Source organism: Anneissia japonica, unplaced genomic scaffold, assembly GCF_011630105.1.
Source record: "Anneissia japonica isolate Jap-2015-1 unplaced genomic scaffold, ASM1163010v1 scaffold287806_len661372_cov189, whole genome shotgun sequence".
Lineage (NCBI taxonomy): Eukaryota > Metazoa > Echinodermata > Crinoidea > Comatulida > Comatulidae > Anneissia > Anneissia japonica.
Window position 1 is genome coordinate 253,502 of NW_022743067.1, and position 23,046 is coordinate 276,547.

At 31.7% G+C, this 23,046-nt stretch overlaps 1 protein-coding gene across 1 annotated transcript in view; it reads left to right on the plus strand.

The window, feature by feature from the left end:
- The window catches only part of LOC117119335 (plexin-A4-like), a 90,697-nt gene that overhangs the window by 1,712 nt on the left and 65,939 nt on the right, over nt 1-23,046 (plus strand). The window contains exons 2-4 of the mRNA XM_033264122.1: nt 1,215-1,415; nt 1,915-2,046; nt 16,166-16,278. Coding sequence (XP_033120013.1) covers nt 1,215-1,415; nt 1,915-2,046; nt 16,166-16,278 — 446 coding nt within the window. The remainder of the gene's footprint in view (nt 1-1,214; nt 1,416-1,914; nt 2,047-16,165; nt 16,279-23,046) is intronic.

The window sequence follows — 23,046 nt, forward strand, 5'->3', positions numbered from 1 at the left end:
TAACGTCTGTCTCTTATACACATCTCCTAGCTAGTCTAGGCCTAGAGTAGGATAAGGCTAGCGCGACATGCAGACGTTGGTACGTGTTGGTTAGTCTACAAACGTCGCCTAAAGTAATTGATTTTACCCGGCAGAACGAAAGAAGGAAACTCTGCTTCTCAGTCGTCTTAGGCCGTTGTTTTTTGACAAACAATGACCTTTCAGGGGTCAAATTGCTGTCAAGAATATGAATTGGCTGCTTCGCAGCAATTAGTATCCTATGCACAAGTACATGAAAAACAAAGAAAAATAAATCCACATGGATAAGGAACAAAGTTGACAAGATTGGTATATACAAAGTAAACACGCAGTAGGGCTCTACCGATGTTCACTCTAAGGATTCAGGGGAAAACATTTTTGGTTTATTGCTCAGAAGGGGTAAAATATAAAGTTGAATGAGTTGTTCTTATTTTGAGGCTGCTGTAGTTGATACAATGAAACAAAGTTCAGTGTCCCCTTAATAGGGATTATTTGATCATATGGCACTTTCAGAAAGTGCCTCTGTTCCCTTAATAGAGTACTACAGTGTTACGTCACAATACCACGTGTTACTACTCCGTTGCTATCGGCAACACAAAATAAGTTCAATCAGACCCATTGTCTCCACTGACAAACCATTGATCCCAATTTGTAATGTAATTATTAAAATGTTTATCTTAATTTTTCTTTGTAAGTTTTAATTGATGATTAAATGTGTGTTCGATAACTATAATGGGAGCTTTTGTGTTTTTAATACATTTTGATGGTAAAATATTAGGTTTTAAAATGCCTATTCCAGAAAGCCTATAAAGTCATTTAGGCGTAATGAAGGTAACCAACGTCTGGTTGACAACAGAGGGCGCGACTTGGTGTTGTGACGACACAACTGGGGTACTCTATAGGGATGTCCCCTTAATAGGGGTTGGCCGAAGTGCAAAAAGATATATTTTCCCTCGTTTCACGGAAGTGTCCCTTAATAGGGATGTCCCAAAGGAGGGGTTCTTCTGTACTTCTAAGTCAATTCTTTTCTAAGGAACTTGTCAGCATTCTTTATTTCATGTTTTTCTGAATAACTATCAATAATTTTCTCATAGCAAGATACATTATTTTGAACTAAAGTTTAGAAATTTGTGGTAGAAGATATATGCAAGATAAAAAAATACTAGATTTAGATATTAAATTCTCTAATTTTCTAGACTGAATACCTACAGTCACAGCAGGTACCGTACTGCCATGACCTGGATCAAATACCTGATCTTGGGGGAAATGCTCCAATCATAGACGATGCCATATACCAGGAAGATGGTACGCTTTACACATCAGTTGTTTTTCAATATATTGATGAGGTACAAGAAAGTGTAATTTTCCTTGGTAATGATGAGGGCAGCCTCACAAAGGTAAATTGCTTTTTTTTTATGACATTTGTTTCTTTTTTTTCAACAATTTGCATAACAATTTGTTTGATTTAAACTATTTCTACCATTTGTAGGCCCTATCCATATTCTTTAAATTATTGATTCAATAAATTTGTGGTATCATGTTTCAGTTAATACCTGGTAATATAAATCAAACATACACAAATGCCTGGGTCACATCTAACTGAGATCTAAGAACTCATATTAGTTTGAACAGCATGGGATTCAAACCCCCGATCTTGCTATTGAGAGCCTGAATATATACCACTGTTCCGGCCACATTTTCAGTGAAATTTTGTTGTACACCCCATATTTTGAGATTGTAAACAAGTGCAAAAATCTATTTCAGCACACTTCAAAGTTGAAATTTTTATGAGTGATATGTTTCTTGAGGGAAAATGAACTGGTTATCAACCATTAAAATAATTTTTCTGTATATATTTACCTACATAAAAAAATTCACAATTTTCTATGATTTTAGCTGCGATTGAATTCGGAAACTGCCGCACAAAAATATGAGAAACTGACAATAGATGCAGGAAAAGAAGTAATAAGGAATGGACTAGTTTTTAGTACCGACGCTGCCTCAATTTATATGATAACCCAACAGCAGGTAAGTTTTAATTTTGTAATTATTTGGTAATAGATTAATAATAGGCACTAGCATATACCCGTGCTCCGCACTGTGTTAGTTGAGTGAAGGAAGGTGGATGAGGCATTTATTACAGTTGAGTGCTATGGGGAGTTGAGCAGGCCATCATTGAGAATGTTTTGGTTACCTTGTCATAATTGTTTTAAATCACCTCTATGTAGACCACATTTTGGGTGAGTGTCTTGTTGCTGAATTGTCCTTGTGAGGAATTGTTGTCAAGTACTGTAACTTAACCTCCGAAAATATGGCGGAAATGCTATGTTTTTTCTGTTGGTTGTGCTTCACTGCTCAGCACTGTTTGTCTCGACCGAAGATGTCTACAGCAGCATGAAAAAGGCGTATTAGGTGATATTTTGTTGATGCGAGCTGTGGGGTACAAAACAGAGGAGATACTGTAGTGTTTATGTGACGTAAGAAACTTGCAAAACATGGCGAAAGAGGTACCGATTTTTGGTGGTTTTTTGCTGTTTTTTTCGTTGTTATCCAATATCCAGCTTTGAAAAGTAGCGGAATGTGGTTGTGACATATAGAAGCCCCAGTGTATGAGATATGAGCACATTCCTGCCAGTGGATTCAGACAAGATAGGTGAAGTTACGTGGTGGCGATTAGCAGAATTAATATATAGATAATAATATTTGTTGCAAAGTAACCCTGACCTCGTTGCCAATAATTAGAACAATATAGCTTAAGAGTCATTATATTATGTTTTTCATGTTGACAGTAGCATAAGATATTCCTTATTCATCCACATTCATTATCATCATTGTCGTCATGATGATCTTCAGGATTGTTATCGCCATCATGATACCATGATCAATGTCATCACCATACCATAATCATCGTCATGATAACATCATTATCATCATCATCATCATATCATCACCAATGTCATCATCTTATCATCAACATCATCCTCATAATATCATTATTATTGTCAGTATTATAATAATATTAGTTGACAGGTGTAAATAACTTCATGCGGTGGGACTCATCAATCTTTCGTATGTTTAATATTTATTCATAAATGAGTATAGGTCATAAGGACCCACTCACAAAACAGGACAGAAAATAAAAAGTTGAATAAAATTGACACACTGATGACAGTTGGAGGTCAGTTTATTGTGAGCATGTCGTCTGGTTAGTTAATTATTTAAAAAAAATATTCTAAATTTGTAATCAATATTAATAACTAACCCTCCATTATAGTCTAGTGAAGCCCATTAGCTTTAATTGAAAGTCTTCAATGTTGACGGTTACAAAAATGTTGTCGAACAATCTAGCCAACCGTATACAAAGAACTTCATTTGCACTGTAGCCAGGAAATGTACTGCAGGTGTGTTAGGCATGATACGCGCCAGTCATAATACACCTGATTACACTAACGCACATGAGCCCTAATGCTAATAACGCATACGCCACCTTCTAGAACGTGTTTGTTGAGAGCAGGCGTACAGAGACTAAAACCTTGAGTATGAGTTTCCATCTCATGTTCTGCAGACTGTTAAACTACCATCTGTAGGGTTTTACTTTTGAAAATGCGATAGCTTCAAAAGTTAATTCAATATCCATGCTAGATTTGAATAATTTATGGATTGTGATGAATTTAGTAGTAACGAGAGAGATACAATCCTGAATAAGTTCAACATGTTTTTGTATAGTTGACAAAAGCCATTTTCAGGTAGAGGTTCTGGCAATATTGCAGTAATTATACTGTTACACTTACCGACATGAACTATTTATACCAACTAACTATTGCTGTAATTGTTTAAATATAATGCACTTCTATGAATGGATCCTCACACAGTTAAAGAGTCTTTGGTAGAATATTGCGGCTTTGGTTAGTTCTGACCTATTCATAGAGAAGACATTGTTAGGAATATTCTCACAATATTGCAGTAACGTAGCTCGTGTCTGAAAATGGCTGAACGTGCTTGCAAACTAAGTTCTGGCTACTCCCAGCCATATAATACCCTGATGTTTGTTATGTAATTTTTGACTGGCATCTGAATAGAGTAAAGTGCATGGTAAACAGAGGCCTATCCTTAGTTGGGTAAATATCCATTATACATTTCATAGGTTGAAATACTACTCAGAATAGAATGCATTTCATTGGCATTATCTTCATTATAGTTGGTGGTAATGGTTAAAAAATATTTAGATATCAAAATATTTAAAATTATGTTTTGCCAAAGGTATATAATTCATTGCCATGAAAGTTAATAAATATAAAAGATTATTATAATTATATTAATGTTTGACAGATAGAAAAATAGAAATGGATTATGATAATAATATTACAAGTGTATTTTAGCATTATAGAAGAAAATACAACTATTATTATAAACAGAAGTGTGTATTTTAGGCCTGTTAATAGAATTACCTGACAAGCTTTCGGTAGTTAATATTTTAGGCCTAAACTTTGTCCACACTATCAAATTTATTTGACAAATAGTTTCAAAATGCCCATATTTGGATGCATGCCCATATATGGGCACATCACACATTTGTTGCATCAAATTTGATAGTGTGCACAGAGCTTAGGATTGTTAATGCAGTGCCTGGGTTACATAACAGGTTTTTCTTTTCATTTTATTTGGCATAATAAACATTAAAATACAGTAATACGAAAATATATACAAATATAGACACAATTGCTAAAAATGTCATTAAAAAATTATTTAAAAAAACCACAATTCAGAAAAATTGTACACGAATAATAATTATAAAAAAACATAAAAAATAAGAAAAAAATTATCTTAAAAATAATATATATTGAACATTTTTTAGTATACCTTGAACATCGTATATACCACTTATAAAAATTGACATTAAAAAATAGATATATATGCCAGGATAGCCTGTGTGTTTCCAGCTGGGTCCTAAAATATCACATAGAAAATATCACATAGAGACAAAAACGGAGACAGTCGAAAGAAGTAGTATATGATGTACAAGATGAAACAATGTACAAGATGTACATGATAAAACAATAACACAGTAGTTTTCATACATCTGTTAGTCGTGAATTGGTATGTTAGACCATCAAAATTGATAATTCCTGATTTAACGCATGGATCATGCAGTTCAAAATACTTTCATAAAACTATATTTGTTTCAAAATTACATTCCCAGTGCACGTTCAAATGGTTTTAGTATTTATTACTTTTCGATGTAAACACTTGTTTTTCAGTTTCTAATAATAGATTTACCCAATAATCTACCTTATCCCGAAAAATATATTCCCGGATGTTACTTCGCATTAAACCTTTTAGGATTTTCACTTTTGGAATGTCTCTGTATTTGTCATTGTTATCTTCAACATATAAATACCAGCTACATTCATTTCAATCTACTAATGGAAATAAATACGCTGATAAAATGATGCATTCGGGATGAACCTGTCAGATAACTTTGCACTGTGAAAAGTAAAGAGATTATGTCCGTGGCTGGATGTAAACAAGTTCAGATTGAACAGCAATGGTGTCAGTAAAACTGGATACAGCTGTTTCTTTTTTTATAAGGCCAAATTAAACTGAAAATAAGTTTCTCTGCTTTTTTTTTTTTTTTTTTTGAGAAATAGTAAAATGCCCTGTTTTTTTTTGTTTCCAAAAAAGGCCTCCAATCGTAGTCGTGTAACCTTGGTACATATTATTGATGCTCATTGCTTTCAATTATGTTTTGATTTATGCCTAATTGTTTTTGGCTTGTGTAAGCTTTTGAAAAATCAGCCAAAAATACAGAGGGGGGAAAAAAGGAAAAAAATATATTATATCAAATTTTAGCTTAAAGTCTATAGCAGAAGTGACTCTTAAGCAGTCCTTCAAATCAAGAGGTTGTACATTTAAGCAGAATATGAACGTTAGATATTATTGTCATATGAATCTAAAACTATATTTAGCTTTATCATAATGGATGTCCTGTATGTATTACAATTATTGCAAATAATGTTCAAATGAAAGTCTAGTTAATTGTTTTCATTAGCTAAAATTGGCAGATAACAGTGCTTGTGCATGTGTTGAAATGCATGATAGGACTAACTTTATTATTTGACCTTAGATTGACCTGAAACTCTGTCTTAGGACCACTGGTTCCACCCGATGTATTCAACAAATTGAGGCAGGAATTGAAAACACTTTCTGTTGTTCAAAGATCAATGGTTAAATTCCTAATAGGGTTACAATGAATATGATATTAAATCCCTATGGGAACTGAAAGGTACATTGTAAGATATGATTACAAGAATGCAGACTACATCATCTTCAGACAGGTTGGGTCAAACAAGGTGGGTTAATCATGTGGTTTGTGTGACTATAGAAATTACCCATCATGCGTCTGTCCAGGCAGCCACCAGCTATTTCTGGTTTAACATCACATTGGTTGCTTAAAAAGTATGGCCACAATATTCACGTCTAGCGTTATTTGTGTCTGACTTGGTGTTTGGTTTTGTCGGAGTTGCATGTTTGAATATATAGCACTCACACATTTTTCCATGCAGTAAAAGTTCTTATTACAATTGAATATGAAATATATTCTGAAACTAAAGTACACAATAATATTATGATAACATAGTAAATAAATAAATTCTGAAACTAAAGTACACAATAATATTATGATAACATAGTAAATAAATACAATAATTACAAGTAATTCAAGTATGAAAGGGATATATAAACTGTATAAATTAGGTTTAGAAAAGCCAAGTGCAAATAGAGGTCAATATCAGTATCAGAGAACATTAGCTAATTAGGTAAATATTAAATGCATAAAGACAATGTAATTATGAATAATATGAAAAAAAAAAAAACGAAAAAAAAAACCATCTAGACATTACATGCTGTTTGTAGGTTATATTTATAAGTTGATAAAGAAAAAGGAGTTTGTGATTCTTGGTGGTCAATCCTTAGATTCAGTGGACTGGTAAATTGCCAAGAAATTATTTTTGCTCTGCACAGTACATAGGATGTGTCTGGATTCCTGCGCAGGTCATGGTCATGACCTAAGGGTGACCTTGTCAATCAACTTACCTCTTGTAATTTGATTTTCAATCAATTATAGTATCATCTTTTGTTTTTTTTATTTATTTGAAAAACAAAAACACACATGCAATATCTGTCATATAAGTTCAGTTGTTTTGTTACATATTTATTTGTTTCTTTTCATTTCTGCAATTAATGCTAACATTATACTATTATGATATGTTAATGTTATATTATGGATTTTATGTATATACAACAGCTGTTCTACCATTTCAATTGTTAATAGTATTATTTATACACTACCTTGCTGCAGTGTTGTCGACATTTATGATGTTTGATGAGGTGAAGTAAAATTAAATGAGTAGAGAGATGAATGAATGGATGGGATAAATGATTGACAAAAATATTACGTATGTATTGTTATCCCCTCCCCTAGCTTATATTTTGTATTCAGAGTTGGGGGAAATGATTAGAAAAATGGATGTCCTTTATTTATCGATAATGTGTTTGTCCTGCCCAGAAAATTTGTGTCTTTTATGGACAGGACATCCTGTATACTGATGCCTCTCAGACCATTGAATAATAATAGTGTGAGAAAGCTGTGAAAGTTGTAGTTAGAATAATAGCTTTGTGTAACATCTACCCATATTTTTTTTCATATATAACAACCTTATGATAGTGATAGAAATGCACTATTGATCCTAATCTGTGGCGCCATCTTCATTAACTTAAAACTAACCTATCAACGTCAAAGTTCTTGATGCTTCGGTCTTTTAATTTGATCATATTATTCTGAAACTATTAACAAATATTATGATGGTTTTGATCTAATACAAACTTGTTGTTGATAGCTAATGAAGACAATAATGATGTCTGTGAAGACTCCGACACCAGCAGTCGCGAATCATCCATCCGTATTTAGAAGACGTTCTATGCCTCATTACCCCGGGAATCTAGGGCAACATTTCAAACTCATCTCTGATTGTCAAGTATTGTCTTGTTTGTTTGCCAGAAAATTTTTATTAGGCTATAATATTGTACTAAGTTACTTCCGTCATAAAGAATTATTAAAGTTCTGGTGTTTTTTTTAGACAAAAAAGTAGAGCGTGTTATCACTTGCAAACCATTAAAGATTATTTATTGTTAGTAATCAATACAATGCATTATGATAATACATTACTTGGCTGTAGCCCATTGTTTACCTGTCTGGTAAACGCTGGAAAATACCCCTAAAAAATTCAGTTAAAACATTTGAATTCCTTAAACTGTAAACACTAATTATCAACCAATGAGTACCCAAATTGAAGTAAATTGTTTAAAAATTATTGCATAAATCTCAACACAGATCTTTAATATTTATTTAACATTAATCAATCAACCAATAGATTTATAAGCCTTAGTGTAGTATGTCCCTACCCCCATATTGCATACTGTAGTTTTGTTAGCGCTGGGTAAGTGGATCATTTGACCTTAGTGGAGTGATGTCCCTTTTTTTTCTGTTGTCTGTTTTTTTCCCCTTAAATATTAAATTTTTAATAACTTCTTTTTATTAATAAATTTTTGTGCCATCAAATTTTTAATAATGTTGTAAATAGCTTTTGATGTATTTTTCTAAATGCATTATGGTGATGTTGATTTTCTTTTAATCTTTTTTCTCATTGTTGTATTTGTTTGTGTTTATATTCTGTGATTGAGCATATAAAATAAAAACAAACAGAAAATATAAGAATAAATGCATTTCAACATTTGGATGTTTCTATTTTTATATCTTGCATCTTAACCTTGAGACAAACTGATTGTATATTAAAGCTATAATAATCATTATTATTATTGATATTGTTTCTATTATTAATTGTTAGTGTTAGTATAAGGATTGAATAGGAAGTGAGAATGTGGGTCAGTCTCTCCTATAGGTCAAGCATGCCATATTTGGGTCTGCATTCAAATTGTTGTTGTTGAATTATCGTTTGCTCAACTAGGGAGGTGGTTGAAACTGTAGTAACTTCATTACACCGAATGTTGGACATTTCTTATGTGAGAATGGGAGGAGCAATGCCCTGATCACACTATCAATATGACAGATATATGTGATTTGCTAATATATGAACGTGTTGATGCCATATAGTTTCACTATAGCGGTCCCAGTTTGGCGAAGTTAAATTTCTGTAATTTTTCATTTGTTGAAGTGAAATTTCTAAGTACTTTTTTGGTTTATTAAACTATACATATGACATGTCAATTCAACGCGTGTCCAAGCCGTTACCAAAAACTGTTTATAATAATTTATATATAGTAGTCCGCTTTTTGTAAGTGGCAAACAATAGGCAAAATAAGTAATTTTCAGGATTTATTTAACTTAGGTGAAGGCATGGAGTTGTTTAAAAATACAAGTTTAATTTTCAAAGATGTTCACTTAAGAGCTAATTTTAATATTCAGAATGAAAATTCTATTTTTTTTTTCTGGGAAAAACTGTAACAATTCTGGAAAGGGGTTATCATCCTTAAAGACATGGGAAGCCTGCAAAAATCACTACCATATATGTGCATGATGTCATATTACATCCATATATGGGTGAATCACATGAATTTTTAACATAAAACTTGATTGTATAGACAGAGCTCAATATAGCAAAATGAGAGTGTTTTGTTAGTAACCCTGATCCAGTCTTTACATTAGACCTACTTTTGGCACAAAGATAGTTTTGTGGTCTTTAAAAGTCTTAGTCTCTAAGTAATAGGTTATCATAATGCTGGTAGAGCTATCTGTGCAATTATAAAAATAGTACAATTATTATAATTGAGATGTTTATTATATCATCAAATATTGTATAACTCAAATCCATAAACTCTTATCAAACCAGATTATGGAACAAAAACGGTCATATGCCAAGGGTAAATTAAAAATAAATTTGATCAACTATCCGACAGTCAACCGAGTATGTAAAAAGTTGATCAATAATTTTTTTTAACAAGTAAGAATTATTTTTCCAGCATTTAAAGAGTGAATCATCCATAAAAAGATTTCCACTGATTGATCTCAGATAAGAATTTTTAATACATATTCCAAGTATACGTTGCCGTGCATTTCAATAGTTGGAGTATGAATTGTACTCTTGAATCAGCCAAAGTTTTGTAAATGTTGATGTCTTAGCATTTTATAGATTATAACATGATAAGCTGACCATTGTGGTAAGGGTGTGCTTATCTAAGTCATAAATTAATAGTTCAGGATATATTCAAGGTTAAATGGTAAAGAAAAATTAGTATGCGATCTGGCAAAATCTGTTGCTCTAATTTTTTATATTAAATAGGATAAGAAAAAAAGATATACAAAGAAAGATGGTATTTTAAATGATAGAATAGGCAGCTGAATCTCTGATTTGTATGTACAGTTTAGATCTAAACTGTGATTTAAGGTCATTTCTAATGTCATATCCTAGGATTAGCCTTCCACATTCATATTTTTACTTAGGAGCAGATGTACGGATATACAGTGAAAAATACTATATAATTAAAAATCTATTTTAAATAACAATAATATAAGTTTATCATGATATGTAATACAGGTAGCAGTAAAATGTATGTAAGAGGTAAATGTAGTCCCATATTCATATCTGAACGTAGGAAATAAGCTGTTAGCCCACCGTACTAAGCCTTGGCTTTTTGTGGTATTTGGCGAGCCAAAATTCAATATGAAATATACTTAACATATGTTGACTTTAACTATGGCAATGTAAATTTTATTTTCTTATGATTATAATGGGGATAATGAGCAGTGTCTTTTTTGCAAGTAAATATTCCCACAAATAAACTCCTTTGGTGTGGAAGATTGCAGGAACTTAATTGTATCTATTCTAACCTAAATACTTACAACCATTTTTGCATGTTGTGGATGCTCAATTTTTTCAATTTGGCGGCACACTGTAATATTCTATGTGGAAAATATGTGTGATAAGCCCATATGGTGAGAGTGATGTCATATAACACTCATGTAGAGTAAACCCATTTACATAAGGATAAAAATGGGGAAACTATGCTGTGTTATTTCGGGACATTAACATAATATGAGTTACTGTAGAAGCCAGCATAAGCTGTAATTAATTGCTGTTCATTCAAAAATCCGTAACAATACTTTCACTAAACGTCAAATGCCAATGTTACAAATAGTAGAAATTCTTTATTGTATTGATATATAAAGGTGGTTTTTGCAGGATATTATAACAGTTCCTGGCCTTTTAAAAGTTGTTTCCTCGGAAATGAGCTCCCTACAGGCAAACGCCGTAAACAGGATTTCTTTAGATGCTTGAGAAAACCATTAGTAAATGCCAAAGAAACAGTGTAAGGTAATGACAACTTGAGACTAATTACAGGCTTGCAATGTAGGTGGCCAGAAAGTATCAATTAATACTGACTCATGGTCAAAACTTGTATCAATAATGACAATGGTGGAGAATGTAGCAGTCCACCATACTGACCTGGGTATGAACTCACCTTTGTGTATGAAATTATAAGAAGCTTTTTCATGTGAGAATCACAATGGAAATAAGCCTTCAGACTTGTGTCGTCCTCAGGGTTTTTGTGGGTTTATGTGAATGCATATTGTATGTTCGGAATTCTGAATTAAGTAATATCAGGCCTACCTCCTAGCTTTTGAGTTATTCTTATGCAAAAAGGTCTATTCATTATGTGAACAACCTAATACTTATGTGTATAATATATCACTTTAATAAGCTAACTTCCTAGTGCTGGAATAATTGTGTGCCTAAGAACAACTCTGAAACTACAGTAAACCAACTATCAAATTAATAATACATTAAGATATGTTTGGCTTTAATTAAATTTAGCATTAGAAATAACAGCTTAATTTGTAACTGAAAAAGATAGCCGAAAACAAATATTGTACATGTATCTGTAGACTTCATAGCTGTAATGAGGATGACAGAAATGTCTCCTAGAATATTAATAATATACATTGTTTTACTGAAGTTAATTCATAGAAAATTTCTAATTATACCATATTTGTTTAATATTGTTTAGGGTTCTGGGTAGTAGGGATAGGATGGGAGGGGGATGGGAAGTGACAGAAGATAGTCAGAGATAATCCAGGACAGGATGATGTTTATTATATAGCTGGGCACAGGCATCTCATGACAGTCGTACCACTGTAGACCGCTAAACCCATCGTAGCTCTCTGTGATTGAATAACGACACAACACCGTCTGCTGATTGTGGGGGGCAATCTGAGCAGATCGTCACTAAAAACAATGCGTTTAACGCAACTCGTCACGTTGTGTTTTTCCGTGTAGTGTGTGCCCGACATTAGTCAACAGTTAAACCATGTTGCCCTACAGTGCCTAACTTTTTTTAGGAGCTTGCATTTACATTCTTAATATTCTAATTATTCATCATGCAATCCAGATGGTATATTCTTAGACTAAGATAAATATAAATAAATTCTCTGTTTAATTTCTTAAAATCTGTCAAGTTTGCTGTATTTAGATTTGATTTTTGCTACACGAATGAAGTATTCAAAGAATAAATATAGGGTAGGAATTACTTTTAGGTTTAATTTGCTGTATTTTATTTTGCCATGATAAAAGCTAATGCATTGAGGACATTTTCAAGTAGGCCTAGAGGTTTGAAGAGACTATGTACTACTTGTATACAACATCTTGCTTCACTCGTATACATCTTGCTTCACTCGTATACATCTTGCTTCACTCGTCTTAATTTGTTTCACTAGAAAGTTTATTTTGCTTTTACTGCTACATTTCCTTTAGGAACTACGGTATGCAATCATTCTGAAATAGATAATTAGTGAGCCAAGCATGTAACTACACAAGTTAAATTTCCTGTCTGCGATCATCTTTACTGACAGGTCAAAGGTCGCATGTAGTGTGATAATTAGTAATTAGAGACAAAATTATATATGTGGTAAAATAATTATGTTAACTTAGTTGAATGATGTGGCATTGAAATGTAATGAACTATATTAATTTATATATTTCAATTACAATTAAGTTTTAGGATTACTTTTTTTCATTTAAAAAAAAAAATATCAAATATTTTTTTATTTAAACATATAGTATATAAATTCTATCTTATTGCATTTCATATCATTTGTAATATAATACAAATGACATGAAATATAATATGATTGCATATCATTAAAAAATTATTCATTAATTTACAGAATATGTATATAATACTGTTAACGATATTCCGATATATAGATCTTAATTAAAATATTATGTTTATCTTTCATGTGATTGGTTGAGCCGACTGACCTATTTTCGGCAGAGAAAGGTCACACAGAACATAATTAGCCATATCATCTGAATGGCAAGCAAACAAGCAACACTTTTGTCGAAAGTAGAGCTATTCAAGCAGTAGTTGACAGTTATTGGTCAATACAGTTCATGAGGTCATATTAAACATTTTAATTTTTGAGAATTATGGCTTTTTTTTTTTTTTTTTTTTTTTTTTTTTTTTTTTTTTTTTTTTTTTTTGAAGTTCATGAATTAGTCCATTCTTTGTGATAAAACACAAACCATGTTTCCTGTCTGAGAAGGTATGATGTGGTCTTCTTCTGGCTTCTCCCCTCCCCTCCGCCTCTCCCAAATTAGCCTTGTCCTGCACTAGGCCTTGTCTAACACAAAAGCACTGGTACTCATAATTGGCTGAAGCTTGTTTAATGTGAAACTTAAATATAGTTAACTGGATTACTATTTTTCAATTAATTAGACTAAGATTAATGTGAACCACTGGATTAAATCCAGATGAAGGTGTTACCTGGACTATTATAATAATAATAATTATTATTATTATTATTATAGTCAGGATAACAGTCCAAATAAGACTTGTATTCAGTCACCATAAACCAATCATGTTCTATTTCACTTAATTTTTTAAAGTTTCATTACTTACTGCTTCTCTAGATAAACTAGAAAAAGTAAAATGTGAATGAATACTCAAGTTTACCTTATTTCAAGAATATAGTATTGTATATAACTCGACATATGTTAGATGTGAACAAGACTAAAACGTAGCAAAAAGGACATCAATGGGACAAGAGATGTGCTTGGTTTTTATTTGATAGTTTACAATTTTTTTTAAAATATGGTAAGAAAGTATCAATCACTTAAGAAATGGGTTACTCTAATTTGCAATTCCTATACAACAATGCACCGTAGGCATGCATACCAGATACAGCGTGGGCATGTACACATGATCCAGGCAGGAGAATAGAATGTCATGTAAAGTGTGGTCTACCACATATACAACATAGTTTTTGATTTATATGCAGACATAGATGTTTTCCCCATACTGTGTATAATCTGCTGTCGTGTAGGACCTAGCTGTTTTGTACATTCAATGATGGTATGACAAATGTAATGAATATGATATAGGGAATATATATATTAAAGTGTATGAATTAATATGAGATATGGGTTATAACAAGGTCTTACTGTTTATGTAGAAGTGTTTTGAAAAAAAAAAATGTTAGTGAATGATGATGATCTTGCTGAGTAACGTCAATCCTGCTAAAAGTTTTTTCTGCATTTATATCCCATGATACTCTGTTCACAGCTAAGATACAGTCCTAATGATTTGCGACTTATGTATGCCTCGTTTTCGCTGTTTTTAAAAATAATTAATGCTTTACATTTAACTGGTAAGTTCTTGTGTGAAGCCATAATTCTTTAAAACTTGGCTATGACTTGTCCTTTTTTAATGTTCTAAGCCCATGATGTTTTAATACTTGGCCATTAATGTTTTTTCCCTGTTCTGAATGCAAGAATGAAAAGGGCTGGGCCTCTTTCACCTTATATGTAGGGGAAAAAAACTTGGACAAGAAACAATTTTGTACTAATTTAATACTAATTTAATAAGTGTGTTATTTTAAGATATATGCATCATCAGTAAAAATTCATTGATGGCTAAATTTCTTTTATTATATGCAGGATTAAAATGTTTATAGAGGTTTAAACATGTTCAATAGCATTATTTTAGCCAGTGGTGTGTTTTTTAAAGAACTAACTCAACTTAAATATAATAAAACACGTCTCTTCCCATGCCCCAATTATCTTGAATAGAGGTAAATCTGTAGGTTATTCACCAGCCTTGTGAATTTAAACAGCACTCTGTACGCAACAGTAACTTCATACCATGCTAAATGCAGATTATTGGTTAATGTACCATTAATGTTATTTGTTTAGTTCATGCAACAAACCCTTTTAATTACGACTCACATTATGCGGTATCGGCCTTAATTATGTTTTATTAAAGATGTGACTGACAGTATTATAAGTATAGTAATATTATTTCTTCATGATAGTTGAAGACGTGAAAAATTAATGATCCATGTTAATATTTACTTATTATAGTAATCATATACAAAAGAGGGCCTAAGCATTTTGTTCAACAATCCAAAATGATTTTCCTTTCTGTAAACTCAGAAAGGCATTTATATTTATATCAAAACAGTTTGGTGCCATGTACAAAAATGTTTTTCCCATAATATACTCGTGGCATTTTCTCCACCCAGTGTCATTAACCACCTACACAGACGTCCAGTGAATTGAATTCCTTTTCAGTGCAAGGTATAAACTTACCAGCGTTTTTGTTTTTGTTTCGTTTTCATTCTTCAGTTAGCCCATAACCTAGCGTGCCTCCTAACTTTGTTAAAGGGTGAATTCCTTCAGAGAAGAAACTCCATATACAGCACAGCTGCGAGATCGGCTATTTTTGGTCTTTATTTATTTAAACATACAAGAGTGCATGTACATTGGCATATTATAAATAAACAAAATAATATTGTCTCTTTTTAAAAAAGAGGCATACTATCTAGTAGTAGCATAATATTGATTTACATGAAGTTTTTTTAAGATGAGCAATTTTGTAATAAGGTAAAATTCATAAAGATGTATGAATTTTGTGCTCATAGACTTTGTGGTATTTGTAATGTTTTAAATTTCTTTCAGTTAAAACTATTTCTATGTTAGAAGGCAATAGTACCATAATGTTATATGAAACTGTTTTCAAAGTATATTTTAAGTTAGATCACAACAATTTTCCTAATAAAATTTTTTTATCTTGACAGATTACCAAAGTACCAGTAGAGGAATGTGAGCAGTATACCACCTGCAACGAATGTCTTGGTGTCGGTAATGGTGCTGGTGACCCGTATTGTGGTTGGTGCACACTGATGAACAGGTACGAAAAAATCTTTCAAAAAGTTGATCTTTACATCTTTATTGAACATTACCATTTCCAACTGCCTAATAATATAACGCAGATTTCCACTTCAGTATTCTATCGTTTGAACCTCCTCAAATTTGATGTTTATTTTCGAGGAAAATTGACAATATACAGGTGTCTAACCTGACCTTTTTTGTAATTGTATTCCATTAAAGTCAGTCACAATTGAAAGTGTGCAGGGCGTTCGGTTCCAGGTGGTTGTTTTCTATAACTGCATTGAATAAAGTACCAGTATTTGTTGATAGATGTTGACAGGGGCAGTTAGTAAAACTAAGCAGAGTAAATTATGTGACCCAATTGTTATTGTCATGACTTACTATGTGTATTTCAAACATGATTTCTGATTAAAAATATGATTTAATAAGCTATTTTGCAAGTTTATAGAATCTTGCCAAAACATTGATATAAAACATAAATATACTCACAAACTAAATTTTCTTTCCCAATTTTTTCTTAAATTAAAAAAAAATTAAGTTGGGAGGATAGGGCTCCAGTGCCAGGTCAGCTGAGTCTCCACTTTGTCTCTGAAAATACCAAATTTCATATTTTATTTTGATAATTTTTTCACAATTCTCTGTAATGTATTTATATGCATAGATGGATGCATGGATGATTTAGTTCGATTTCCCTTTTCTGTTAACCTACTGATTTTTAGTATGGGTGTGTTTATATTAGAAAAGGGGAAAATTATAACACTTAACATCGGCTATCCAAATTAGGGAAATCACGACTGAATAAAAATGAGGGGAAAGAATGAATTAAGGACAGAGTTCTAACTTCCGCTCATAAATTTTGAGCTTCATATTGTGCCAACAGATAACATGTGACTGAAATATAGCCTTGTGACTTGAATGATTTCCATAATTCTAGGCTTGCTGGAAAGGCTGTTTTAAAAATTTGAATATTCATAACACAGGAAGTTTCCACTTAAGTTTCTCCCCAAGTTAATTTAGAAGGCAAGAAATCTAGTCCCTGGTGTCCAGACATGTTTAGCTTATATAACCTATCATACCTGTCTTGTAGAAAAGTGATTCTGATAGAAATAATACTGTGCATTTATAAAGTACATGTTGCATACATGTCTCAAAGATCCTTATGGTTTTTTTTAAAATAAGAAAATAAAGTTTGGAAATCAGTCCAATCTCTTTCTGCACTAGCATGTTCATTACATTTTCGTATTATTTTGGGTGATCTAAAAGAAACTTAAATGACTTTAAATTATAAATGCAGTGGCATATCTAGAAGTCTTGAAGTTGGGGTGCTGATGGGGGGGGCGTGAAGGTGAAGTGGGGGCCCTCAATGATCAGTTGAGGGACGCTAATACAGTAGATGATATTTAACTACTTGATCGTGATTTTTTTGAGGGGGGAACGTGCACACCCCCTAGATACGCCACTGTATAAATGGTAATATAAAAGTATGATTATATAAATACATATTAAAACCATGAGTTCAAGTTAATAAAATTTGACAATCAGGTAAATTTAATTAGAAAACATTTTTATTTTATCAAAACATAAAGAAATTGCATTTCAATAGACAACAGAAAGAAGTTCCCAAATTTTTGGCGAAGGTACATATAGTCAACTTAAGAGTAAATTCATTTTTAATATTTATGTGTAAATTGATGAATGGCATATAAGTGTTTTGAAATAAAGCATTTCTGAATGGAGGTATGGAACATCTTTAAGTTATTTTTGAATCTAAAACAATATTTTATACTCACTCTGATGTTTAATAGAAGCCAGATAAAATTGCTTGAATTCATTTTAAAATGAAAAATAATAATCATATTAATATTATTTTGCTTTTGTGTAACCCAAATTACAATTAAGTCAACTTGTATTGATATACCGATTTTTATTATAATTATTTTTGGCTTAGCATATCTTATTCATATTTATGAACTATTAGTGGCGCCAACTCCGGTTCTATCCAGGAATCAGGTCACTAGTGTTATGTGCTGTAAAACTTAATTTCAATATCATGGTACTAAATTATTGATTAAAGCAAAATTTGACTTCAAACTGAAAAATATCATGGTACCGTATCATTGTATAAATGTAGGTTAAGTATTAATTTCATATGCATCTACATATTTAGGCCTGTGTCATTGCTATGGGGTTCATTTTCATTGAAAATAATGTAATAATGTTACGCTATGCATTATTTATTAGATGAATTTCACAATTCAAGCTTTCATTACTTCAAAAATAATTATCCGAAAATTTGATCACTTTAAATATGGTTAGTAATATGACTGACTTCAGGAAAAGAATGAGGTTTAAACTGGGCATGATGAAATTCTAGAAAAATTGCCAGGATGTTCTGAAAATTGATATGAATGTTGTTACCAATAGGTCAATTTTGAAAAAAAATATATGCAAATGTTTTCAAAGTTTGTCTTTAATTATAAAATACCAACATTAATATTCAGATTAAATTATTTGTCTGTAATTTACATACTTAATAATATACAGGTGTTCCTCCAATTAAAGACCACATTTGGGACCGGGGTTTCCATGGTTTTTAGCACTTTTAGTCTAATTAGAATAATAAAAGATGTATGTTGGGGATCACAAAAAAGTGGTCTTTAATTGGAGATGTCTTTAATTAGGAGACCTGTATCTCTGTTTGCGCAGTATAAGAGTATGATATTAGTGATGCAGAAATTAATTCATTTTTTTCGTTATTTGTTAATACAATATTTAGAATATTTTAGAATAAATATAGTAATGGCATTCATAGTATTGAGTCATGAGCAATTGACCAAGTCCAAAGCCTACAGATACAATTAAGTATAGTAGTAGCTTAAGGATTGTGGGAATTACAACCAAATTGCTGTGCCATATTTGATTATGCAATCTCACAGTAGGCCTATAGCCTCAGAACACAAGTCAAAACATCTATTAGCAGACAGCCTTGAAATGAAAATGATGAATTTTTACTATACAAACTCTACTTTTTATATCACTGGAACATGTTGAAGAGTGTGGATGAAGGATTTGGATTCAGAGACAATTTGTCCATATACTGTATACTATCATTATCAATTAAAATCTGTAATTAATCCATGGTAGTACTGTTCATCATGATAGCTTTCCTCCAGTCATTGCTATTCTATGCAGTTGCATTGCTTGTGCCCCTCAACTTCCACTTATATATATGGAAATAGGTATTACCTATTTATTTAGTAATTTATTTAGAATTTATCAAGAAATGATGAAGATTTAAATTTGAATGAATAATCTATTCTATTTGGTTAATTAGAATTTTAAAATGGTAGATTTTTGTTTACACATTATTATCTGCCTGGAACACAAATAATGAAAACAATTGTAATACATATGTTGAAAGACAGAACACATTAAAAAGAAGAGAAGAGATTATTTTTTTAATATATTATGGATTGTAGTGATGTAAAGATTAATTTTTGTTAAATATTCACAATAGAAAAACACATGTACTATTTACAAAGCATTATCAGGTTAAATGGTCCATGGAGTATTAACTAACATGTGTCGGAAATAATATATCAGGGAAGGCTTATAGATTGGGTGGAGCTGCAGATTTTTTTTGAGGAGCAACATGTGCAATAATCTGGCACACTTTCTATTAAACCTACAAACTGGTTAACTGATTACCATTACTTCTGAATCACCCTGTAAGGAGTAAACGTCAATTCACTGGGCCTCGTGGTCTATGTAAACAGGGTCCACCGCAGGAAATTGTGGGTTGGCTTAAGTAAGAGAGGCTATAAACCCAGGTGAGGATTTGAACAATTGCCTTCATTTTCGTCCCCAAAAATGTGGCTAGGATCCACACACTGTGCATGTGCAATATAGGCATTGAGGCATTGCTCTGTGTATATGCGAGGCACCTCATACCCCTAAGAAACCCCTTAAACCAGTGAATGAACTGATTTAAACATCTTAGTAAATCTTGTTTTAAAGTAATTTATAAAATTTAACTTCTGTTTAAAAATGGTGAAGTGGTTTTAGCATAATTTGCAAATCTTCCTTACTATAATATTCATGGAAACGATAGGAAATTAAACATGACACAAAGTAATTTCTAGGCAATTAACAATTTCCTTCTAATTCAAGTAAATAAAGAGTGAGTATATAACGTGTAGATTTTTGATGACGCCAATTTTTAAGTACATTGATGATAATCTGCAAGTGCATCAAAAATAGTATTTAAATTTAAAAAATGTTATGACTGCAACTGTAACAAATGTAATTTGCATATTATTAATTTTATGTTAAAAACTAATCTTGGCAGAATTTTTTGAATAAATTTGGGTAGTGCTGTCCTGGGATTGTCTGTGTAGATTAACTGTTATATATAAAGCAACAAGGTAATTAAAGCTTAATCATATTTGTCTGATGAGTACCTTGATATTAATTAGTCAGTGAATCGTTTTAGCTGATGAGCCATAAACTGGCTTCATGGGATTGTCAGATATAGGGCCTCTGCATTTTATGGGTGCTTGGAAGGTATTGGGTAGAAACATATGGCGCCAGGTACTTGCTAAGCCAGTATAATTCCGAGGATTACATGGACTTACCTGGCTGATAATCACACATTAGGCCTAGATCTTTTTATTCTCTTTGATTAGCACTGTCCTTGGTATCTGTTTATGTTTTGTGTCTATAAATGATTTTCAAAGGATTCTTTATTTTTTTATTTAGATTAAAATCAGAGTTCATCCATCAATCAGGATTTCCATGTTACAAGCTCAGAAAGAGAGAATTCCCTATTTCCTCCCCTTGTTTTCTGATCCTCCCCACTCAGGGTAAATGAAAGTTTTAAATCATGCAAGAGGTATTTTTATTTTTTAAACTTTCTATCCCATCAAAAAATTAAATTTGAATGTGCAATGTAGACTTAGCTGCATGGTATTTCATTTTATAACAAAATATAAATCTGGTATAAAGTATGGTAATATTTAAATCTGGGAACTTAAAATATTACCATCATAACCACCAAACAATATCTTCAGATCACATGTAATAGTTTTAAAGAAGATTCTTGTTTTGCTATACTCGCTAGTTTTGTGTTGATTCATGAACATGGCCCCTTTAAAGACATCATTCCCACTGAGCACAAAGTTGTTTAGATGATAGATCAAGAGCATTAATGCCTTGAGGTCCTAGGTACCCATTTATGATGACATCCACTTGGTTAAAATACAATTTATGAGTGAGACTTTTTAATTTCATTTCACCTTGAAGTAACAGACAATCAGTCAACAGTCCTATTGATTATTAAGTGACCTTAGAACAATATCCATATAAGCCCACCCTAATTCATAGTTTTGGAACGGAAATTCTATGCTGTCAATATTTTGGATCTAGCAATTTTGAAAATAGAATAAAACATAGGCCTTTCAAGTTGGTCTGTGATATACATTCAAATGCCTACTGTATTAAATTACTATACCTAATTTTTTTTCTTACATTCCCAAAATTACGAATTAACAGATACTTACTATATATATGATGGACCCAAAATGGTTTTGTCATTAACCAAAATGTTTTTGTCATTATTTTGTTTTGAAATTCACAAAGTTGTGTGTATTTTGTAGTACCTACGTTATTTACCAGTATACTGTATTTTATCTACGGTAATATAAGTTTGGTTTGTGTAATTTGCTACACATTCTAAGATTTTCTCAGGATATTATGCCATATCAAATATCTGAATTTATACAATTATAATATTTTAAAAATGTATCTAGCAATGTCAACCTTTCTCTGTCCAGACCATCAAATTTCTTTGACAAAATATTATTGTATGCCCATATATAGTCATGATATGCCTATATATGGTCATGATGTGATGTCATCATGACCATATTTAGACATGTCACATGTTTTTGTCCAACAAAAGTTGATAGTGTGGACACGGCTTTACACTTGTTTTTGAAATCCTAGAATTGTCCTTCACCTTAAGTTTTTGTAAAAATAATTTTATAACAGTTTGATGATGATTATTGTTTATTCAAAATTAAGTTACTCAAAACAGAACAATATTAACGATTAGTGTCCTTATTCATCATTTGTACGTGTGGAAAATTGAATACATTTCTTCCGTCTTGTTACTCTTAGAACGGGCAGTCGAATAAAACATGCTGTTGCCTAGGTACTCTGATAGCCTTATTTTTAAACTGGAGATTATTATCCATTAATAAAACATAGCGTCTCGGTTGCAAATAATGAAATCTTTCTTCAGAATGTTGATTAAATTTTGTTTGCATGATGTTATTGCAATTATACGGCCGTAATGAAGTGACAATAAAATATGATTTTAATGGATTGGTAAATTTTGGAATATTGGACAAATTTTGTTGCTTATTGTCTCATTGTATATACATGTAGTAATATTAATCTAGGAGAATAGTAGTTTTTGAATGCGACATGTTCAAATCATGTTAGTTACATTTGATATCATTTTCAAATCTAATTTCAAATTAAGGTAATTTATAAGCCTGTAGGCATACAATACTCTTTGGCCATCAGACGTAACAAAATGTTTGTCCAGTCTTTATCTTAAGCAGTTGACTATACTTCATTAAAGACATTAAATTTGTTGGATCAGTTAAGTCTAAAGTGATGTCTATTGCGTCTTACAGACAAAAATCTTATGGTATATAGGTCGATTATTAGCATTTATGTTTATTAACATAACTATTGAATTTTTATTAACATTTATTGGCAA